This window comes from Rutilus rutilus, assembly GCF_951802725.1.
Source record: "Rutilus rutilus genome assembly, chromosome: 6".
Classification (NCBI taxonomy): Eukaryota; Metazoa; Chordata; class Actinopteri; order Cypriniformes; family Leuciscidae; genus Rutilus; species Rutilus rutilus.
Genome location: NC_140214.1, coordinates 6,082,820 through 6,102,581, shown reverse-complemented (window position 1 = coordinate 6,102,581; position 19,762 = coordinate 6,082,820). Strand labels below are relative to the sequence as shown.

Below are 19,762 nucleotides of genomic sequence, written 5' to 3'. Positions count from 1 at the left end.
GTAAGCATATTAAAAGCGTGTGATGGTATAATACCACAACAGTATATTATTTTACCTCCAATTATTGCAGAGTCTCTGTTGACACCATCTCGGCTAACTTGCTCCTCGTTGAACGGAGACTGCGCACCGGCTTGAAAGAAAGAGAAAAACTTTGGTGAAAAGAGAGCAGTTTTCTGACTCTGAACATTTACAATCCCCTTCAAATAATTTGTTGGCACACATGAAGTACAGACGGTCAGTGTGTTAATCTGGTGGGCAGATGAGTGAATCTTTGAGTGTTTTCTCCCTGGTGTTGGCAGGAGAGCGGATCTGAGACGAACCGTCTGCTCTTTTCATCTGCCGTCTCCACAGGCTCCAAACTACATGTTCCACAAATATCCATGAAAGCTCAAGCTGTACTCAATGCCATGAGTGCAAGCGTACACACACAAAAAAAGTATGCTCGATCTAAAAGTAATTATTACTTAAAAAATACAAGATTGCTCCTCGCCTCTCTCACTATTTCAATCTCAATTAAGTTAATTTATTGTAATGACAAAAACTGTGAATTCATATTGCCATGCATTTGAGGTTTAGTTGTGCATAATGAGGTATAAAATGGAAAATAAATCAATTAATGCAAAATATTTGCATAATTAAAATAAAATTAGGATTAAAAAAACATGTAGTTAGCTTATATATAAATAATTAAATTATAACTATTTTACTAATATTTATTATATTATTTTAATTTTATATTGATATATAGGGCTGTCAAAAGATTAATCGCGATTAATCGCATCCAAAATAAAAGTTTGTGTTTACATAATATATGTGTGTGTACTGTGTATAATTATTTTGTATATATCAATACACACACATGCATGTATATATTTAAGAAATATTTGCATACATATACTGTATATATTTATATATAATTTATATTATATATAAATATATTTTTTTTATATATAAATTACACATTTTTCTTAAATAAAAACAAAGAAACTAATAATATAACTAAGAACTAACTATAGCCTAATACATTTGGGATGTAAGTCCGATTATACACAAATATCAGAACTATGAACTCAAGATGAAAAATACAACTAAAGACTAAATGGTTTTTTTCAAACTCAATTTCATGCATCCAAACACATCCTCAGGCAAACAAACACATTTGTTTTTCTATCATGGTGGACACTTTTCATTATCTTTATACTGAGCTAATGATACTTCCTATTCCCTAACCTTACACATAAAATTAAATCACAAATCTTAAGATGCTTGTCAACACAAGAGACAGTGTGAGTGATTTCAGGTTAATATCACTGGCAACAAATTCAATGGAGGCGCGCCCACACCCCCACCATACCCCCCCACACACACCCACACACACCCACCCACACACACACACACACACACACACACACTTTAATGCAGTAATCCTCTCCACAGGGAAGAGATCACAGATTTCTTCCAGGCAACCAGGAAAGATCTCTCCATAACAGAGTCATTCTACAGAATTCTATAGAAATTATTTTCCTCCTCAAGAGTAAAACATGATGTGGAACTTCTTTCCTCAATAACTCCCCTGCCAATACAATGTTTCATTGTAATGTCAAAAAGATGTAGGATTCAAAATACGTTTTTTTTATTTTTTTTTTATCATCCTTTGGTTACCTGAATCTGGGTGCCAGGGGTCAAAGGCTGACGACATGGGCGGCACTGTGAGAGGAGACGCCCCGCAGTTGGACTCCACCAGGACTCCCTGTATGGAGGCTGTGGAGGGCAGGACGGTCCTCAGGGCGGCCTTCAGCGGGGCGATGCGGTTGAACTGCACTCTGGAGAGACAGCCCACGAACCCTGGGGTGTTATAGCGCTCTATCAACACCGGATCAATCTGACCCGTTTCTGGAAGACAAAGCCAACAGCAGCTGGATGAAACATTTCTGTGTGAGTGTTAAAGCAATAATAAAGGTTATAGGATGGATGTCAAAAACACGTTATAGGATGAGCAACTGAAATCGGATTTTTTTGAGCATCATTACTCCAGTCTTCAGTGTCACATGATCCTTCAGAAATCATTCTAAAATGCTGATTGGCTGCTCAAGAAACATTTCTGATCATTATCAGTGTTGTGCTGCTTAATGTTTTTTGTGGAAACTGTGATACATTTTCTTTAGGATGAATAGAAAGGTCAAAAGAACAGCATTTATTTGAAATAGAAAGCTTTCGTAACAATATAACTATCTACACTGTCACTTCTGATCAATCTATTGCATCCATGCTGAATAAAAGTATTAATTTCTTTAAAAACACAATAAAAATACAGTCCGAATATTGTGTCAAATACTGTAATTTGCAGCAGTAATCAAATTGCTGCTGTCGATGTTTTATAAAAGCAATACAAGGGTAACAATGTCCCATTAAATCATTGTAAAATAACTAATGCAATATATCATGGCTTATGGCTTTTTTGATAACACTTTATTTTAGTGTCCTTGTTACATTATGTTACATGTACTTACCATAGTAATAATAGTAAATTATGCATAATTACATGCAACTAACCGTCAACCAAATCCTAATCCTACCCTATCCCTATAGTAAGTACATGTAGTTATTGCTCAGTACTTTATCATTACACTGTAACAATGACACCTTAAAATAAAGTGTAACCAGTTTTTTCTTTATATCTACAAAACTAAGACTGAAACAATACATGACACCAGAAACCAAAATCTGTTTCTTTTTTTTTACATACATAAATGTGATCAAGTTGATGCGTTTTTATATATATGAAGAGAGAAAAGCTGTTATGTCCTTTATTATCCTCAGCTTTTCTTCCAATATACTGTATTACTACACATCACAACCCAACATCCAGCTACAGAAAAAAACATCCCACCTTCACTGAGTCTTCATCTCAATGCAGAGAAAGCACACTGTTATTACAATGCAGGAAAAAAAAAAACATATGCTAATATCTCAAATATAACGCATCGTATCAGCATGGTACCTGTTTGCGATCACAGATGTTGAACTGCGTACGTCTTGTTCCCAGCATGTAGCAGGTCTTGCGACTTTAAGCTAAACGCCTGATTTCTTCTTTCTGTTCGTCTCTTTCTCAATCTGCCTAGCTAGTAAACTTGACTAGCAAATTCTAGATTTCCTTCTCTTTAATCTGAAAGCGTCAAATAGCTTTTAAACAATATTCCTGAGCTGTAGATGAAGACCCATCACACTCAGCTGCTCTCTCTGTGTGTGTGTGTAATGCAGCTCAGAGACTTCCAGCTCATTTCTGTTAAAAAAAGGTCTGCAGGAAAACCCGGAGACTGGATTTAGATCAAGAGCAAAACCCGGAGCTTCACATGATGATGTCAGGACTCACAGACAGAGTCCAGTAAAAGCAAAAGCAGAAGACTGGGACATGCATTCATAGACTCTGTGGGTTATGACATTGATTTCAGCCATGTTATTTTGAAATCAAATTCCTAATCAAAAATATAAAATCCTAAATTAATGAATGAATGAACTTGTCAATATAGACAGAAAAAGTAGAGCTCTTTAAAATGCCATTTCTAGAGTAATATCACTGTATTTAATCATGTTTTTTTAAAAATCATTTTATGGACCAGTGTTGAAGACTTTGTTTCCCAGAATACCACAATCTTTGCTGAATTTGGTTGAGTTGCAAAATTGTCCTTCAAATTTAACATTGTGGTTTGAGGCCAATTCAATTAAAACTTATTTTCTTCAAAACAGAGACAATTCATGCTTGCAATAAATGCATTTTAAAGGAATAGTTCCCCCAAAAATGAAAATGATCCCATAATTTACTCACCCTCAAGCCATTCTAGGAGTATGACTTTCTGCTTTCAGCCGAACACAATCGGAGTTATATTAAATAATACCCTGGCTCTTCCCACCTTTGTAATGACATTGAACACTGCTCGAGTTTTTAAATTCTCGTTCATCAATTCTCAACTGAGCTTACAAGTCAGAACTAGTCACTCTTCCGCACACATTCTAAATTCACACTTAAAAACCACAAATAACTCTATGAAAAAAATGCTTACCAAAAACTTTTCCTAGGAAAATTGTCTTCACAAGGTTAAATTCTGTATCTGAGGCTTCAGGAAGAGTGTAGTCTACTGTGGGATAATGGTCCACCTTCAACACATATCAAGACTCATTAATCCAGTGAATTGTAACAGTCATTATTATCTAATAACACAGCAGATTGATCTTCATCTAGTGTCTCCACTGAGAGTACCTGCAGTTGAACGAGCCTGTCCTGTCGGGTGATGTTGACGTTGTGAGGCTGACCGTTAGCCATGTTACGATGATTCAGGCTGATCGAGAACGGCTCCCTCAATCCCCCCAGGTTATAGCGGATCTGTAGAGTACCTGAGGGAACAAACACAATCAATGTTTCATCAATGTTAAGTGCTTCTAAGCAGGGTTATTATCGTTAACTAAAACTAAAAAAAGAATTATTAAAATAATCAAACACAACTTATTTTATTACCAAGGTAACATTTTTCATTTTTGTTCTATTAATCCTGGGTTTTCATAAACTGATGTTTCAAACTAGACATACCTAAACCCTGGGTTAACATCCTTTTTTGCATATTTGTGGAGCAGTGACATGGACTGGATAGGAGCATTGTGCATCCTCATATTATTTGTTGCAGACTAAGTTTTTTTCTGAATGAACTTTTCAGGCTACAAAAGTAAGTCAAGTCAAGTCAAGTCATTTTCATTTATATAGCGCTTTTAACAATGTAGATTGTCTCAAAGCAGCTTTACAGAGATAAATGTACAATTTAACGTACGATTTAAAGTAAGAATAAAACTTCACTCCAAATGATGCGTTTTCCATCGGCATTTGACAGTTTTCCCCTCAATCGCTGAAATGACTGTTTAAATACAATGGGCCTCATTCACCAACTGTTCTTACGAAGAAATGTGTTTTTTAAACCCCACTTACGCACTTTTTACGAAGATTCTGACATTCACAAATGTTTTCTTATCTTGGATTTGTTCTTAGCTAAGAACAAACTCTACACACACTCAAGAGCACTCTTACGCACATTTGAGTGATGACAGTTTGCTCCAAATAATTGGTTACTGCATTTTATTTAATTCTACAGTCGTTTACAATGATAGTATTTTACTGTAATGTATTTCTGATCATTTGTTAAAAAAAAATACAAAATCATAGTATGCAAAGAAACACTAACAGTGCAATTTACATCAGCAATTAAGCTGATTAAATCAAATATTATGCCTCGTTTGGCATTTAACTGTTGCAGTAGAATTTCTATTTCAGAATTACTGAAGTTCTTTTTTCGTTTGGTGATCGGTGGACCACGGCCATCTGTGCGTCTTTTGGACATTCTCCAACTTTTCTTGCACACGGCCCTGAAGTGTCATGTCCTTATATGGGCATCTGCGGGGCGTTTTCTTATGCTAATTAGGAACAACTGGCACACGCTTTCAATTACGAAGACGTGGGATTCATCAATCCTAAGAACACAGGTGCGAACAATTCTGTTGTTTAAGAACACGTCATGAATCCGACGTAGACTTTTCTTAGGAAGTTAATTAAGTACAAAGTTAAGAAAATTCTTAGGAAGATATTGGTGAATGAGGCCCAATGTTTGGTGTTTCTGTGACCGTCCAAAGAACACAAATATGAGGCACGCCGCATGCTATTGGTTGTCTGTTGCTAAACATCCAGGTGTATAATTCTAACATCGCATCGTTTCACATTGTAAATGTTTGGTTGATGCGGGGTTAAAGGATTAGGTCACTTCAGAATTAAAATTTCCTGATAATTTACTCACCACGTCATCCAAGATATTCATGTCTTTCTTCAGTCGAAAAGTAATTAAGGTTTTTGAGGAAAACATTCCAGGATTTGGAATGGGGTTGAAGGTCCAAATTGCAGTTTCAGTGCAGCTCCAAAGGCTCTACACACGATCCCAGTCGAGGAATAAGGGTCTTATCTAGCCAAACAATCGGCCATTTTCAAAAAAATAAATAAACATGTTTATACTTTTTAACCACAAATGCTCGTCTTGCACAGCTCTGCGATGCGCTACGCATTATGTAATCACATTGAAAGGTCAAACGCCCTTTACAAAAAATTAAGTAAAACAACGATGTCGGACGATTTTTCGCCCCACCCCACGGGTGACCCGTGACCTTTTCAACGTGATTACGTAATGCGTGAAGTCGTGGATGTGCAAGATGAGTATTTGTGGTTAAAAAGTATATATATTGTAAACTTTGTTTTAGAAAATGACAGATTGTTTCGTTATATAAAGCCTGTTTTATGCTTCTGCGTCGAACTGCCGCCGTAGCTACGTCGTAGGCTGTGTGTAGCGCGCGTACCCTACGGCAGTGGTTCTCAACTCCAGTCCTCGGGACCCGCTGCTCTGCACATTTTGTATGTCTCTCTTATCTGACACACTCCGTTCAGTTCATGGAGTCTCTCCTAATGAGCTGATGATCTGGTTCAGGTGTGTTAAATAAGAGAGACATACAAAATGTGCAGAGCAGCGGGTCCCGAGGACTGGAGTTGAGAACCACTGCCCTACGGCGTACCCTGACGTGCACCTCTCCAAAAATGTAACAACGCGTCAATTCTACGCGGACACAAGCGCTGTGATTGGTCTGCCAGAACCCCTCCCTCGGGGTTTCACACGCTCCCTAGGTACGCGTCAACGCGGACGACGACACAGAAGTATAAATTAAAACCAACACGTTGCCTACGGCGTATAGGCTCCGGCATAGGTCCGACGCAGAAGTATAATGAGGCCTTAAGACTTCCTCGGCTGGGATCGTGTGTAGAGCCTTTGAAGCTGCACTGAAACTGCAATTTGGACCTTCAACCCGTTGGTTCCCGTTGAAGTCCACTATATGGAGAAAAATCCTGGAATGTTTTCCTCAAAAAACGTAATTTCTTTTCGACTGAAGAAAGAAAGACATGACCATCTTGGATGACATGGGGGTGAGTAAATTATCAGGAAATTTTAATTCTGAAGTGAACTAATCCTTTAACACCGCAAAACTAGTGCTAACCCTGCTTCTTAATTACAAGTGTGAAATGTTCTTTTTCCCAGGGTTAAAAGCGTGGTATAGAAGGATGAAAACCCAGGGTTAAAAATGAGCTCTAAACATGCAAGCAGTCTCACCATTTTGCCGCAGCACCACGGCCAGGTAGTCCTGCGTCTTGGAGCTAATGTAGATGAGGACGGCAGGCGTGTGGGACGTACTGAAGCTAAAGCTCAGCTCCTCACGGGTCAGATTACCCACAGTGCTTAGGACTCCAGACTCGCCTTCTTTAACTGCAGGAGAAGTGCTGCTCTCTGACATGAGGTCGTACCGCACCAGCGTCCCACTCTCAAAGTACCCACCAACATCTAGAATGGAGGCAGGCGACAATAAGAACAAAGCAAAACTGGGCCTAACTTGCAGTCCACGTCTGTTAGCTTTGATGTCATGTATATACAGTTCTAACGTACTCCTTAAAGACGAGATTTGTGGGTTTAAATATTTAGTCACTCATTATGTCACAGCCAAAACAATGCTGAATTATCTATCTACTAAAATAATGGCCCATACCATCATTGCAGAAAGGCCCGTCGAAGGCGGTCAGACTGCAGTCGCACGAGTATCCGTTGTATTTCTCGATACATTTCCCTCCATTCTGGCAAAGCATTCTATAGCTGCTGCAGTGACCCGAACATCCAGGCTTCACCCCCGGTGTGACCTTTGCCCTCCCCTCAAGGTCAAGAGTCACCCCGTTGACCTTTAGGGAACGAATGCAACCCAGAATACCTCTCTGCCCCCCTGAGGCTCCTAAAGCGTAACGGCAACACAGATATAATGAGATATTAGCCATAATAATAAAAACAAACAAATAAACAAACAAACAAACAAAAAATATTGTAACACTGTTTTATAATTTATTTCTTGAGTAATTTTTTTAATGAATTTCATGCTTAAGACATTATACGCTATTAAGAGAACAAAAACATCTCTTTAAAATTCATTAATATATATATATATGTATATATATATAAATATATATATATATATATATATAAAATGTAAAATATTTGCTGCAAGCATAAAAAAAAATATATATATATACACACACACACATTATATATATATATATATATATATATATATATAGCAACAAATATTTTACATTTAAAATGGTACAAAACTTTTTGAATTGTTATAATGAGATATTTAAGAGACAAATTTACTTTTATTATTATTATTTTGTTAATTTATTTATAATTTATGTTTAATATCTTATCTGGAGCCAAACTGACTTATTATTATTATATCAGTGTTTTTTTTATTTTCTGTATTAGTAGTTTCTTGAGTATCAGTTTCTAAATGTTTATTTCTATTTCCCCAGAAAACCTTAAGATTTATTTTTGTACACTTTTTATTGTACAATTTCAAGTACAGCATTCTACTTGTGTGTACAAAATGTTTAAATAGAAAAGTTTGCATTTATGTTTCACAACTTAAAAAATATTATCATCATTGTAATTAGGATCATCTGCAGATCATCTGCTGGAGGTCTACCCTGGAAATCCAGAGTTCTCACAAGAGCACAAGTTGAATTTGCTCAGCGAGTTTACTCTGGCGTCGAGTAATGATGCTCATTAAATATGCCCTTGTATCCGAGCTGCACCAATCACATCGGGTTATCTGATATAGGCGGGTCAGAGGCGAGCTAAACAGATGATGACAGCGCTGTGACGTCGAAGTCATTAGTAAACATTGCAAGATGGCTATGGATGAACACCAGTTGTTTGAAACGGCTTTGGCCGCTACAATGAACGAGTTAGGCTTGTTTTTTTATCTAAAAGAGGAACAGAAGACGCCGTTTCCTTTGTAAGAAGTGCGTTTTTGCTGTTTTGCCGACCGGATACGGCAAGAGTCTAATCTACCAGTTAGCTCCGCTGGTAGCTAAGCGTGTGGGGCTTGTTGTGATTGGTCGTAGTGTTATCCAATTGCGTGCAGTGAGATTTTCAAATGCATGCTTGGTGCCTCCCCTCGAGTTGGCCGATTTTCATTAGTCGATGCCAGACCATTAATCTTTCAGATTTAGGTCTGGATTTCCAGGCTACTGGAGATCTTACCTACAAACAGCTGACTGAAGAGCTGCAGGCGTGTGTGGCCCTGATGCGGGGCTGACCGCGTCTCCCTGTGCAGCTTGTCCAATCGCAGAACAGCCTCCTTAATATTCCGCTCCGCCTCCACCCTGTGCCATTGGTCATCATTGAGGGGTGTAGATGAGCGTACGATTAACTCCACAGGCCCGTTGCCCACATCGAATGAGAACGACACCACTGTAGCAGCTGTGGAAAGCAGTGTTGTTCTCGTTAACTAAGCTAAAACTATTCAAAATGGTTTTTGGTAATTGAAATAAAGCTGAAATAAAATAAAAATTACTAAAATAAAACAGATTTTTTTTTTTTACAGCAAAATAGAAATATGTGACTCTGGACCACAAAACCAGTCACATGGGTCAATTTTTTTAAATTGAGATTTATAAATGCTGAAAGCTGTATAAATTAGCTTTCCATTGATGTATGGTTTATTAGGATAGGACAATATTTGACCGAGATACAACTATTTGAAAATCTGGAATATGAAGGTGCAAAAAAATTGAAACATTGAGAAAATCGCCTTTAAAGTTGTTCTTTTATGTTCGCAATTGTGATGCATTCACTCACAAAAATAAATGTTTTATATATTTACGGTAGGAAACGTACAAAATATCATCATGGAACATGATCTTCACTTAATATCCTAAAGATTTTTGGCATAAAAGAAAAATCTATCATTTTGACCCATACAATGTATTATTGGCTATTGCCACAAATATACCCGTGCGACATGTGACTGGTTTTGTGATCCAGGGTCACATAAAAAACTAATAAAAATGAAAAAAAGCTCAACAAAATTACTAAAACTCAAAATCAAATTAAAATGGAAACTGAAAATATAACAAAAAGCTAATTCAAAATATGAATAAATACTATAATAGTATAGTATCTCACTTTCTCTGAAGGGAAGATAACAGTGATTTACAACAACCCTACTCAAGACGAGATGCTAAAAATATGTGGTCCTCTACATGCGAGCTTACATTTGAGTTCCAAGCGAATGAAATCTGGATTTCCCAGGTTTTCCAGAAAGACACCATGTGAGGCTGAAGTCTTAAAATAGAAGGAAATGTCTGCGCTGGTCTCGGCTTTGAAGGTGGGAAAATGAAGATAAGATGCAGGTGTGTTGAATGACGCTGCGTTCCAGTAGTGACCTATAAAAGAAACACACCGACAACTTAGTAGATGTCTTGGTTTTGTTTTTGGGGTTTACTAGAAAAGATTTTCATGCTTGAATGTTCAAAAACAATATACAAAGTTCTGTCACGAAACTCTAAATGGCACAGGCTGATAGGTCCTTAACTCAGCCTGCTTGCAATCACATAATTCTCTGTCTATAGGGCACAGCTGATTGGGTCCTGCTGTATCAGTAGCCAATGAGCTTGCTTGGTCAACCTTCAAATATGGTAAGCATTTGCCTTAGTGCAGTTAACATATTTTGATAATTTGATTTCATCAGTTTTAAAGGTACTTTATCATTCGTTTTGTGGATAGGCCTGTGTTTGTTTCTGTGATCGGACCAAGAACGGATGTTGATCCAAGAACACGTCTAGAACACCTATGTCGCATGTTGTAGTTACTACATTTGAGAGCATGACTGCACTTACGATCTCCTTGGCAGCGGAGCGGCCCGACAGTGAGTTTGGCTTCGGATCCAGAGCGGTGTATATCGCCAACCACTACCTGACTGACAGGCAGATGGTCCTTGTACATCAACACACCAGCGTCCTCTTTCCTGGAGGAACAAACACAGGCAGAGGAAGAATTATGAACCACAAGGGGGCAACATAGCATTGTACAATGCAGCAGACATGGACATGTTCAAACTGGGATTTTGTAGTGTACTGCTTACTGCATAGTACAAAGTACTGCATTAAAAAAATATTACTTTATAATGACTTAGTTAAGTTTAGTTTAATTCAGCCAATGGCTTTCTTTTATTCGACACATACTTTTGCATTTTTGTGCCCAAATTTCCTTTTAATTCACTGATTCAAGGAGGAGATATTAAAAACAGTTGTTGTTTATGAAAGGTGAAGTTGAGCGGATTGCATTGGAGATGCAGAATCTATCATGCATATAGAAAAATTGCACACTGTGCACAATATACACTACAGTTCAAAAGTTTGAGTTCAGTTAGATTTGTTTTTGAAAGAAATATGTTTGAAAGAATATGTTTATTCAGCAAGGATGCATTCAATTGATCAAAAGTGAAAGTAAAGACGTTTATATTGTTATAAAAGATTTCTATTTCAAATAAATGCTGTTCTTTTGAACTTTCTATTCAGCAAAGAATCATGAAAAAATGCATCACGGTTTCCAGATTGCATCACGGCTGCTTTTCTTGAGCAGCACAACTGTTTTCAATAATAATAAGAAATGTTTCTTGAGAAGCAAATCAGCATTAGAATGATTTCTGAAGGATCATGTGACACTGAAGACTGGAGTAATGATGCTGAAAATCCAGTTTTGCATCACAGGAATAAATAGAATTTAGCAATATATTAAAAATGCTTATATTTTTAATTGTAATAATATCTCACAATATTTCCGGTTTTACTGTATTTTTTTTTATCAAATAAATGCAGCCTTGATGAGCATAAGAGAAAACATTACAACATCTTTTAACTTTTGAACCACAGTGTGCAATGTTGCATATTGCAAAAATACTGTTTTGCAAACTATATACTATTACAAATGGTAGTAGTATGCAATACCAAACAAACTCTGGATGATCAAACCATTAAATTTAACAGTAAGAGGCCACCAGGTTTGTATACAGCTGGCTTTTCTTTATGTCTTCTGAATGCCATCTAATCGTCTAAGTCCTACAAGTTTCCTTAAAGGGGTGGTATAATCCCCTTTTCACAAGATGTAAAATAAGTCTCTTATGTCCCCAGAGTGTGTATGTGAAGTTTTAGCTCAAAATACCCCACAGATATTTTTATATAGCATGTTAAAATTGTACATTTTTTAGGGTGAGCAAAAACGTTTTTTTGTGTCTGTTCCTTTAAATGCAAATGAGCTGCTGCTCCCGGCACAGGGGGCGGAGCTTCAACAGCTTGCACTTACAGACATGCACTGAAAATTTCTAAAACTTTTAGCCTTTTATGTTCAAACCAGATTCAGATAATAATGGAGAGACTCAAGAAGAAGTGACAACATGTAGAATGCAACAGGACATTTCTGAATGGTTAGCCGATGAATTTATGTAGCTTATGTGTAGTTATCTTCTAGTCACTGATTATCATATTTTGTCTTGATAATCTATAAATCCTGTTCCCGGGGGCGTGGTTTATGTAAATTCTAGGGTTGGTGATGTCACTAACCCTGGAGGAATGTTGTGTAGTCCCTACCAGCCGTTTGTTGTAGTCCTTAAAAAGTGATTTCTTTAAAAGCAAATATCTCCCTTTGCTTTGAACTTTGAGCGTTGTAACTTTGCAGATGTTGTTTATGATCAAACAGCAACATTACACAATAACTAAAGTTAAAAAAGTGAAGTCATAATCAACCACCCCTTTAACCAAAACAAGAACAGACTAAGATCTCACCATTGTCTCAGATCCGCATCACAGTTGCAGTAGTATCTGGGATCTGTGCAGTTGCGTTCAATGCCACAGGCACATTTCTGCACGCCAGGTCCTGAGCCGCCCCAGTAGAGGTGCTTCTCGTTCCCCTTGCCGACCCACCACGTGGACGGAGAACCGTCTAAAACACAGGAAAAATGAATGCCTCAAACTTTGAGCAATTCAACTTACCTCTTGGAGTTGTTTGTTTTTACCACATCCATTTACCTGGCGTGTTGAGCAGGTGTGATTTGTAGCACATGTACGCCACATTCTGTTCACAGAGCTCAGCGCTGCTGGTCACGGCGTTCATCTGAACCACAAAAACATGAGCAGTTCTGAGAGTCAGCATCTGTTGTTCGTTAATTGTTCAATTCACACTGTTTTAAGCGTCACCTGTTCAACGGACATGCTGTAATTGAGCGTGAGCACAGTCTTGTCTTCGGGTCCTGAACCCGCTGCCACAGAACTCTGAGCTGGAAGGTCATTCACAATGGTTGTCCACACCTTGTCTTCTGAAATACACACATACACAGGTGTACCACTCAATGAGTACTCAAGTATTGTTTTTTTTGGGGGGGGTTTGTTAGAAATAAATGGATGTATTTATTGTTAAGTGAGTAGCATATTTTATAATGTTAGTTAAGGCTTCTTGCACCAAAAACAGTCATAATTTAGTCCTTTAGTAATTCAGTCATAATTTAGTCATTTTTGGTACCAAAGGTCACTGAGGTGATTGTGTTCATTTATTCATTGTTATGACAATGAATATAATTAACACATGATATGAATATTTTAACTGAACTTAATATCCTGCTGATATTCTGTTTTGTTTTAAATGTATTTAAATATATTTGTCTTTAAATGTGTTATATATACACTTTTTGATATAAACATATATTTTTATATAAATTTACTGTATATACATACATACATATATTTATATAAAATGTACAAATATAAAGTGTATATATAATACATTATACTATGGGGCTGTTGAATGCTTGAATCTGATCGGTTGATTAACGTTCTAAGGTGTGCAATTACTTTCAGGGAAACGCACGGGAAACGTTCCATATCACTTCGCCAAATGATTTCAGTAATTTCAAAGGTCTTTACAGCCTACAAGAGCAGAAGAAGCAAAACCCACAGCGACACTGACCAGCAAATAAATATAGTAAACAAAAGGATAAAAACGACAATTAATTTCCGTGTTTCCCCCCACAAAATTACATTTTGTTATGTACGGAAAGCACATACTCTCTTTCTCCCGCTCAAACACACACACATACAGTACGGACACACACTTGCACAGAAACGTGTTGTCAGCGCTGCTCTGATGATTTTATCAGTAAAATAGTTTAACAATTTAAAAGCTACATGACATCTCTCACTAGCGAGGTAATAACGCTGCTGTTCTTGAAGCAGATACACTTCAATTTCGCTATTAGTAGAGACGCTGCTGCCGAACACTTGAGAGACGCACAGACTCAGATAATTCACACATGCTTCATTTCTCTCTCTCTTATACCTGCATTAATAACTGCATTAGTCCGCCATCAATAGCTCAAGCCATGTTACTAGCTCTAAAATGACGTTTTGAAATTAGCCATAGAGGCGTGGGATAAGATGCGTAAGAAATTAGTCCTACGCACAAGAGCATTTTAAGGAAAACACCCTGACAAATATCTTGAAATACATCATCTGATCAATGTCTTGAGGCGTGGTAACCATTAGTGGAATAATTGACGACGGGCTGTTGAATTATTAGAAAATAATGCACACCCGAGGTATAATGGCAACTCCGCTTCGGAGTAACCATAACTATTTGAGTCATTATTTTCTAAAAATTCAACAGCCCGCTGGTAATTATTCCCTACTTATTACATTATTATACATTATAATACACGTGTGTGTGTGTGTATACTATATGTATTTAAATGTATTTATTTTTAAATGTATTTTATACACACTTTTAATGTTTATATATCAATATCAATATACTATATCAATATTTTTTTTCCAACACAATTTAGACTATGCTTACCCCTGTATTTAGTGTTGTTCACCTGTGATAAGATCTTCTGAGACAGATAGGATTTTTGATTATTGTTTATCACATGACCCTTTTAGATGCTGTTTGTCAGGGAGAGCCAAACAGACAAACTGAAATGCTAGTCTAGCCACCCGTTAGCTTGTTTACATCAGTGAATTTCATATGTGTTTGGTGCTTCTAACCCATCATATTGCAGGTGACTCTGAATGGCTGAAGGGGTCCGCTGCCGTCTGGATCGATCCAGTATGTGTCTGAGCTTCGGCCCAAGTGTTTGTACTCCTCACATGACTGCTCGTACACAGCTGCAGAAACACACAGCGTAAGCATCAAAACAGCCGCCACTGCAAAAAAAATCTACAATGCTTCATTTCTGAGAACCAGTCAGCTAAATAAATGCAAAATAAAATAAATATACTAGCAACTGGATAATTGATAAAATGGATAATTCCAAAGCAAAAATGTCTATTATCTAAAGGTTCTTTGCATGCACTGCAAGGTTCAATAAAGGAGTTAATATATGGTTCTTTGGAGATGATAAAAGATCATTATGATGATTCATTACAGGTTCTTCAGATCAGTTTATTCTTTAGGACACCAGTACACTGATGGTTTTCTAAAGAACAAAATAAGTTCTTTGTGGAGCTCAAAATGGTCTCCTTCGCCACCAGACACTGCTTTTATAACATTTTATAGCATTGTTTGAGTCTATTTGGTCCTGTTGTACAACATAGCAGCGGTTTGTAATAAACAAGTGTCAAAATAAGCTCAAATAATAGTGGGAAATGTGATTTGAGATGGCTTACAGTTGTGGCAGGTGGCACCAGAGTATCCAGTGCCTTCACATGCACATTTAAACGTGTTTCCAGTTTGAGAGCACTTTCCTCCATGTTCACAGTGGTTTGGCACACACCTGGAGAGAAAGAGACAGCAAGAGAGAGAGATTAAAGATACTGTAAAGTTCTTTGTAGCTCTATAATGCCTCATTTTTACAGTCCTTAAGTCCTGTCTGCTAAAGATCCTGATCCTGCATGTTAACATTCGACCTGATCAAATGGGGGAAGGACACGTGACAGAGCTTTGAGGAACTCCTGCTGAAGTGAGTTAGATGTGGCTTACATAACTTCACAGCTCTGAAAGTCCTCATTACTCTAATAAAGCAATCAGCGGTACGGCTCGAGAAACGTCTTTTGGAGAGACTGAACAAAAAAACAAAACAATCAAAATACAGCAGCGGCTTTGATCAGAACATTGCGATCAAAGGCAAACATCTGTTCTACATTTGTTTGCAGAGTCATCTCTGAGAGTGCAGTGCAGCGGGTCCATGAATGAATATGGATGGATACGGGGGGATTGATTTTCTAGCAAAAGGGACGTGACATTACCATTTGAAAAGCAAAGCTGTAATGAGAGTGCATTTTGACTTTTACAAAGCAGAATATGCATAAATCTGTAAAATAGTTTGAATGATTATGCAAATTTACATCGGGTCTCTCCATCAGTGCATGTCTGTACTGAAAATCAATTACCTGTCTATGATGGCACACATATCCAGACTGACGTTCTCAAAGCTACCCAGCATGCCTTGCTCCACAGATTGCAAGTCGACCAACTGTTCGTCGACATGTATGAGCTGCATGCAGCCCTGAAAGGAGCGCTGTGATGGAGAAAGGTCAGTCCGCGGGAAGTATCCTGCACATTGCAAACAAGGAAATTAAAACCTGTAATCTCAGACGTGCAGTCATGCAAAGCAGATCAAGTGTGCCCAATAAGATGCTGACAATACATTATTATAACATTTGACGCACAAAAAAGCGAGGTGTTTCCTACGATTACCTCCGAAAAAATAATCTCCACCAGTCCTGATCTGAATGGGGAGGGCAGCTCTCACTGTGGACATCTCGTCTCCATTAATGGTCAACATGGCAATGCTCTCCAGTGCCAGGAAGTGAACGTTGTGCCATTGTCCATCATTAAGACCAGAACCTGCACAGCCAAATTACCTCCATGAGCAAAAGTCAGACTCTTAAAGTCGTACTTTAGTTTTTTGTGTATGTGTGTTTTTTTTGTCCATGTTTCACTGGTCAATACACTGATGGGTTGGTAAGATGTTGATATGTGATAAGTAAGGTGTTTTAAATGGCTGCTAGGCTGTTGCTACAGGGATACTAAGAAGTTCTGATTGTTCTGGGTGGTTGCCAAGGTGTTGCTGTGCAGATGCTAAGGTGTTTTAAAGGCTGCTATGGTGTTGCTACAGATATACAAGAGGTTCTGAGTGTTTTTAGAGTGTTGCTATAGTGTTTTGAATGGTTGCTATCATGCTACTATGCAGTTTCTAGGGTGTTCTGGGTGGTTGCCAAGGTGTTGCTATACAGATGCTAAGGTGTTTTAAATGGCTGCTATGGTGTTGCTACAAGATGCTAGAGGTCCTGAGTGTTTTTAGTGTTTTGCTATGGTGTTTTAAATTGTTGATATCATGCTGCTATGCAGTTTCTAGGGTGTTCTGGGTGGTTGCCAAGGTGTTGCTATGCAGATGCTAAGGTGTTTTAAATAGCTGATATGGTGTTGCTACTGGAATGCTAGAGGTTCTGAGCGTTTAAGTGTGTTGCTATGGTGTTTTGATCGGTTGCTTTAATGCTGCTATGCAATTTCTAGGGTTCTCTGGGTTGTTGCCAAGGTGTTGCTATGTGGATGCTAAGATGTTCTAAATGGCTGCTAAGGTGTTGCTACAGGGATGTTGAGGTGTTCTTAGTGTTTTAAATGCGTTGTTATATGTTGCTACGGTGTTATTGATGGTTGCTAGAGTGTTGCTATAGGGATGCCAAGGAAATAAAATACCAGTGGAAGCTGAAACTAAAGAAAGTCTAGAGATTGAGAGAGCTCTCAGTGTGCGTTTTCAGTTGTAATGTTACCTGAGGATATGTCCACACGTGTATTCTTGCCCAGCGCGACGTACATGTGAACAGTAACTTTACCCTCCACCAGGCTGACCTCAACCCCTCCAGGCATTAGTGGAGTAAAGAACAGCAGACCACTAGGATTCCATGTCCGAAACTGAAGTCTGACCGACACTGTGTCTGCGTCAGTCCGACCCGGAAGCTGCAAGGAGCTGGTGGAGTTAAAGAAGGCAGGGAACGTGCGTGATTCCGTGCAAGAGAACGTCAGGTTATGCTGGAATGGGAACAGCACACATAAAAATGAACATTTCTAATGACAGTGGAAATTAAGAGGTTTAACACACAGCACTGCAGGAATGATCACAAACTTTACAGCTTAAAGGACAGATTAATTTGGTCATAGTAAGAGGGAGGTTTATTCAGGAAACCTAGATAGTTCACATCAGGACCATACTGGAAAATCCAGCTAAAACCTGTTTAAGGTGGTAGCTGGTTTTGTGATGTTTCTAGCTAGTCCACACTGGTCTACATGGTGGAAATACCAGCCAGTGGACCTGGTTGGTCAAGTCAAGCTGTTTAAAGCGTAACTCTCGATAAAATTGAACCTAGGCTCTTTTTGTTAATCTACCCGAGTCAAACTTTCGTGTAAAAGCATAATTAGAATGGAAACGCCACTTTTAAGATTGACCGTATTTTCGTTTTAGGTCAAAATGCCTTTTGAATGGGAGTGCATGGGGCACTTCTATAATAGCACCAAAAGATCGACTACTTTTGACTGACAAAATTTCAGCCACCGGAAACACTAACTGATAAAGTGAGTCGTACAAAACCTTTCTTTTTAGTAAACTTTGTGTACACAAACAATGTAGTCAGTGCTCAAGTTCATGTGTAGAGCCCCTGGTGATACTTCGAGCACAGTTTTATGTTGTGTCGAGAGTTCTTACTGTTTTAAAAATAGCGATTTTGATGCTATCATAGAAGCATTGAATGCACTCCCATTCAAAAGGCATTTTGACCTAAAACGAAAATACGGTCAATCTTAAAAGTGTTTCCATTCTAATTATGCTTTTACATGAAAGTTTGACTCGGGTAGATGAACAAAAAGAGCCTAGGTTTAATTTTGGCGAGAGTTACCCTTTAAGATTGGCAGACTACCTTGGACCAGGAAAAGCAGCTACCATGTTTCAAAACTCCACTCAATCACCTTAAACTGGCATGACCTAGATTTTCCAGCACAGAAAGGGACTGTGGACAATAACCGGCAGTCATTATGTAGTCATTGTGAATAATCACAGAACACACACAGTGACAGCACTTCTCACTTCACGTCTGTCCTCACACACAGAGCATTGTGGGAAAGGGAAGGAGATCACTGCTTATGACTGAGGTTAATGCAGGGAGAGGAGCTGTATCTATTGGATATTTCATGTGAGATATAAAAGCCGCAAACCTTTGGGAGCTGAGATTACTGTAAACAATACAAAGAATCGAATTAGAACAATCATCGAAAAAATAACAGAATGCCTAAAATCTGTATTAAGAAAGCAAATGGGGTCGTTTCTTATTTCTTGTAAATTGTAACCAGAAGTAATTAAAACTTTTAGAGCAGTGGTTCTCAAGGGCTTGGGTATAAAATGATATAAACATATAAAACAAAACAGCTAAAAATTAAGAACCATTTTCCCCTTAGTGTTAAGGACATTTGAATATTCTTTTTATTTTTAAAACATTTGTTTTCACTATAAAGAACCTTTTGTGCAATGGAAAGGTTCCATGAATGTTTCACGGATATGTCATATAAATGCATTATTGAACCCTGAAGAACATTCAGTTTTTGAATCTTCTGAAATTACAAAATTGTTTTAATTTTTAATATAATTCAAATATATTTTTATACAATTATTGAGTTGGTAACACTTTAGTTTAGGGTCCAATTCTCACTATGAACAAGTTGCTTATTAGCATGCATATTACTAGGATATTGGCTGTTTATTAGTACTTATAAAGCACATATTAATGCCTTATTCTGCATGAACATATTCTCCATCCCTTATT

At 37.8% G+C, this 19,762-nt stretch overlaps 1 protein-coding gene across 1 annotated transcript in view; it reads right to left on the bottom strand.

Moving 5' to 3' along the window:
* Positions 1 to 19,762, bottom strand: part of cntnap2b (contactin associated protein 2b) — a 42,296-nt gene that overhangs the window by 3,809 nt on the left and 18,725 nt on the right. Inside the window, exons 8-24 of the mRNA XM_084411981.1 lie at positions 17,723 to 17,981; positions 16,647 to 16,796; positions 16,340 to 16,502; positions 15,617 to 15,723; positions 14,996 to 15,115; positions 13,154 to 13,272; positions 12,986 to 13,070; positions 12,743 to 12,899; positions 10,799 to 10,926; positions 10,175 to 10,345; positions 9,162 to 9,380; positions 7,618 to 7,854; positions 7,188 to 7,415; positions 4,259 to 4,392; positions 4,062 to 4,155; positions 1,663 to 1,893; positions 56 to 130 (exon numbers count right to left, since the gene is read on the bottom strand). Of these exons, the coding sequence (XP_084268107.1) occupies positions 56 to 130; positions 1,663 to 1,893; positions 4,062 to 4,155; positions 4,259 to 4,392; positions 7,188 to 7,415; positions 7,618 to 7,854; positions 9,162 to 9,380; positions 10,175 to 10,345; positions 10,799 to 10,926; positions 12,743 to 12,899; positions 12,986 to 13,070; positions 13,154 to 13,272; positions 14,996 to 15,115; positions 15,617 to 15,723; positions 16,340 to 16,502; positions 16,647 to 16,796; positions 17,723 to 17,981 (2,677 nt within the window). The remainder of the gene's footprint in view (positions 1 to 55; positions 131 to 1,662; positions 1,894 to 4,061; positions 4,156 to 4,258; positions 4,393 to 7,187; positions 7,416 to 7,617; positions 7,855 to 9,161; positions 9,381 to 10,174; positions 10,346 to 10,798; positions 10,927 to 12,742; positions 12,900 to 12,985; positions 13,071 to 13,153; positions 13,273 to 14,995; positions 15,116 to 15,616; positions 15,724 to 16,339; positions 16,503 to 16,646; positions 16,797 to 17,722; positions 17,982 to 19,762) is intronic.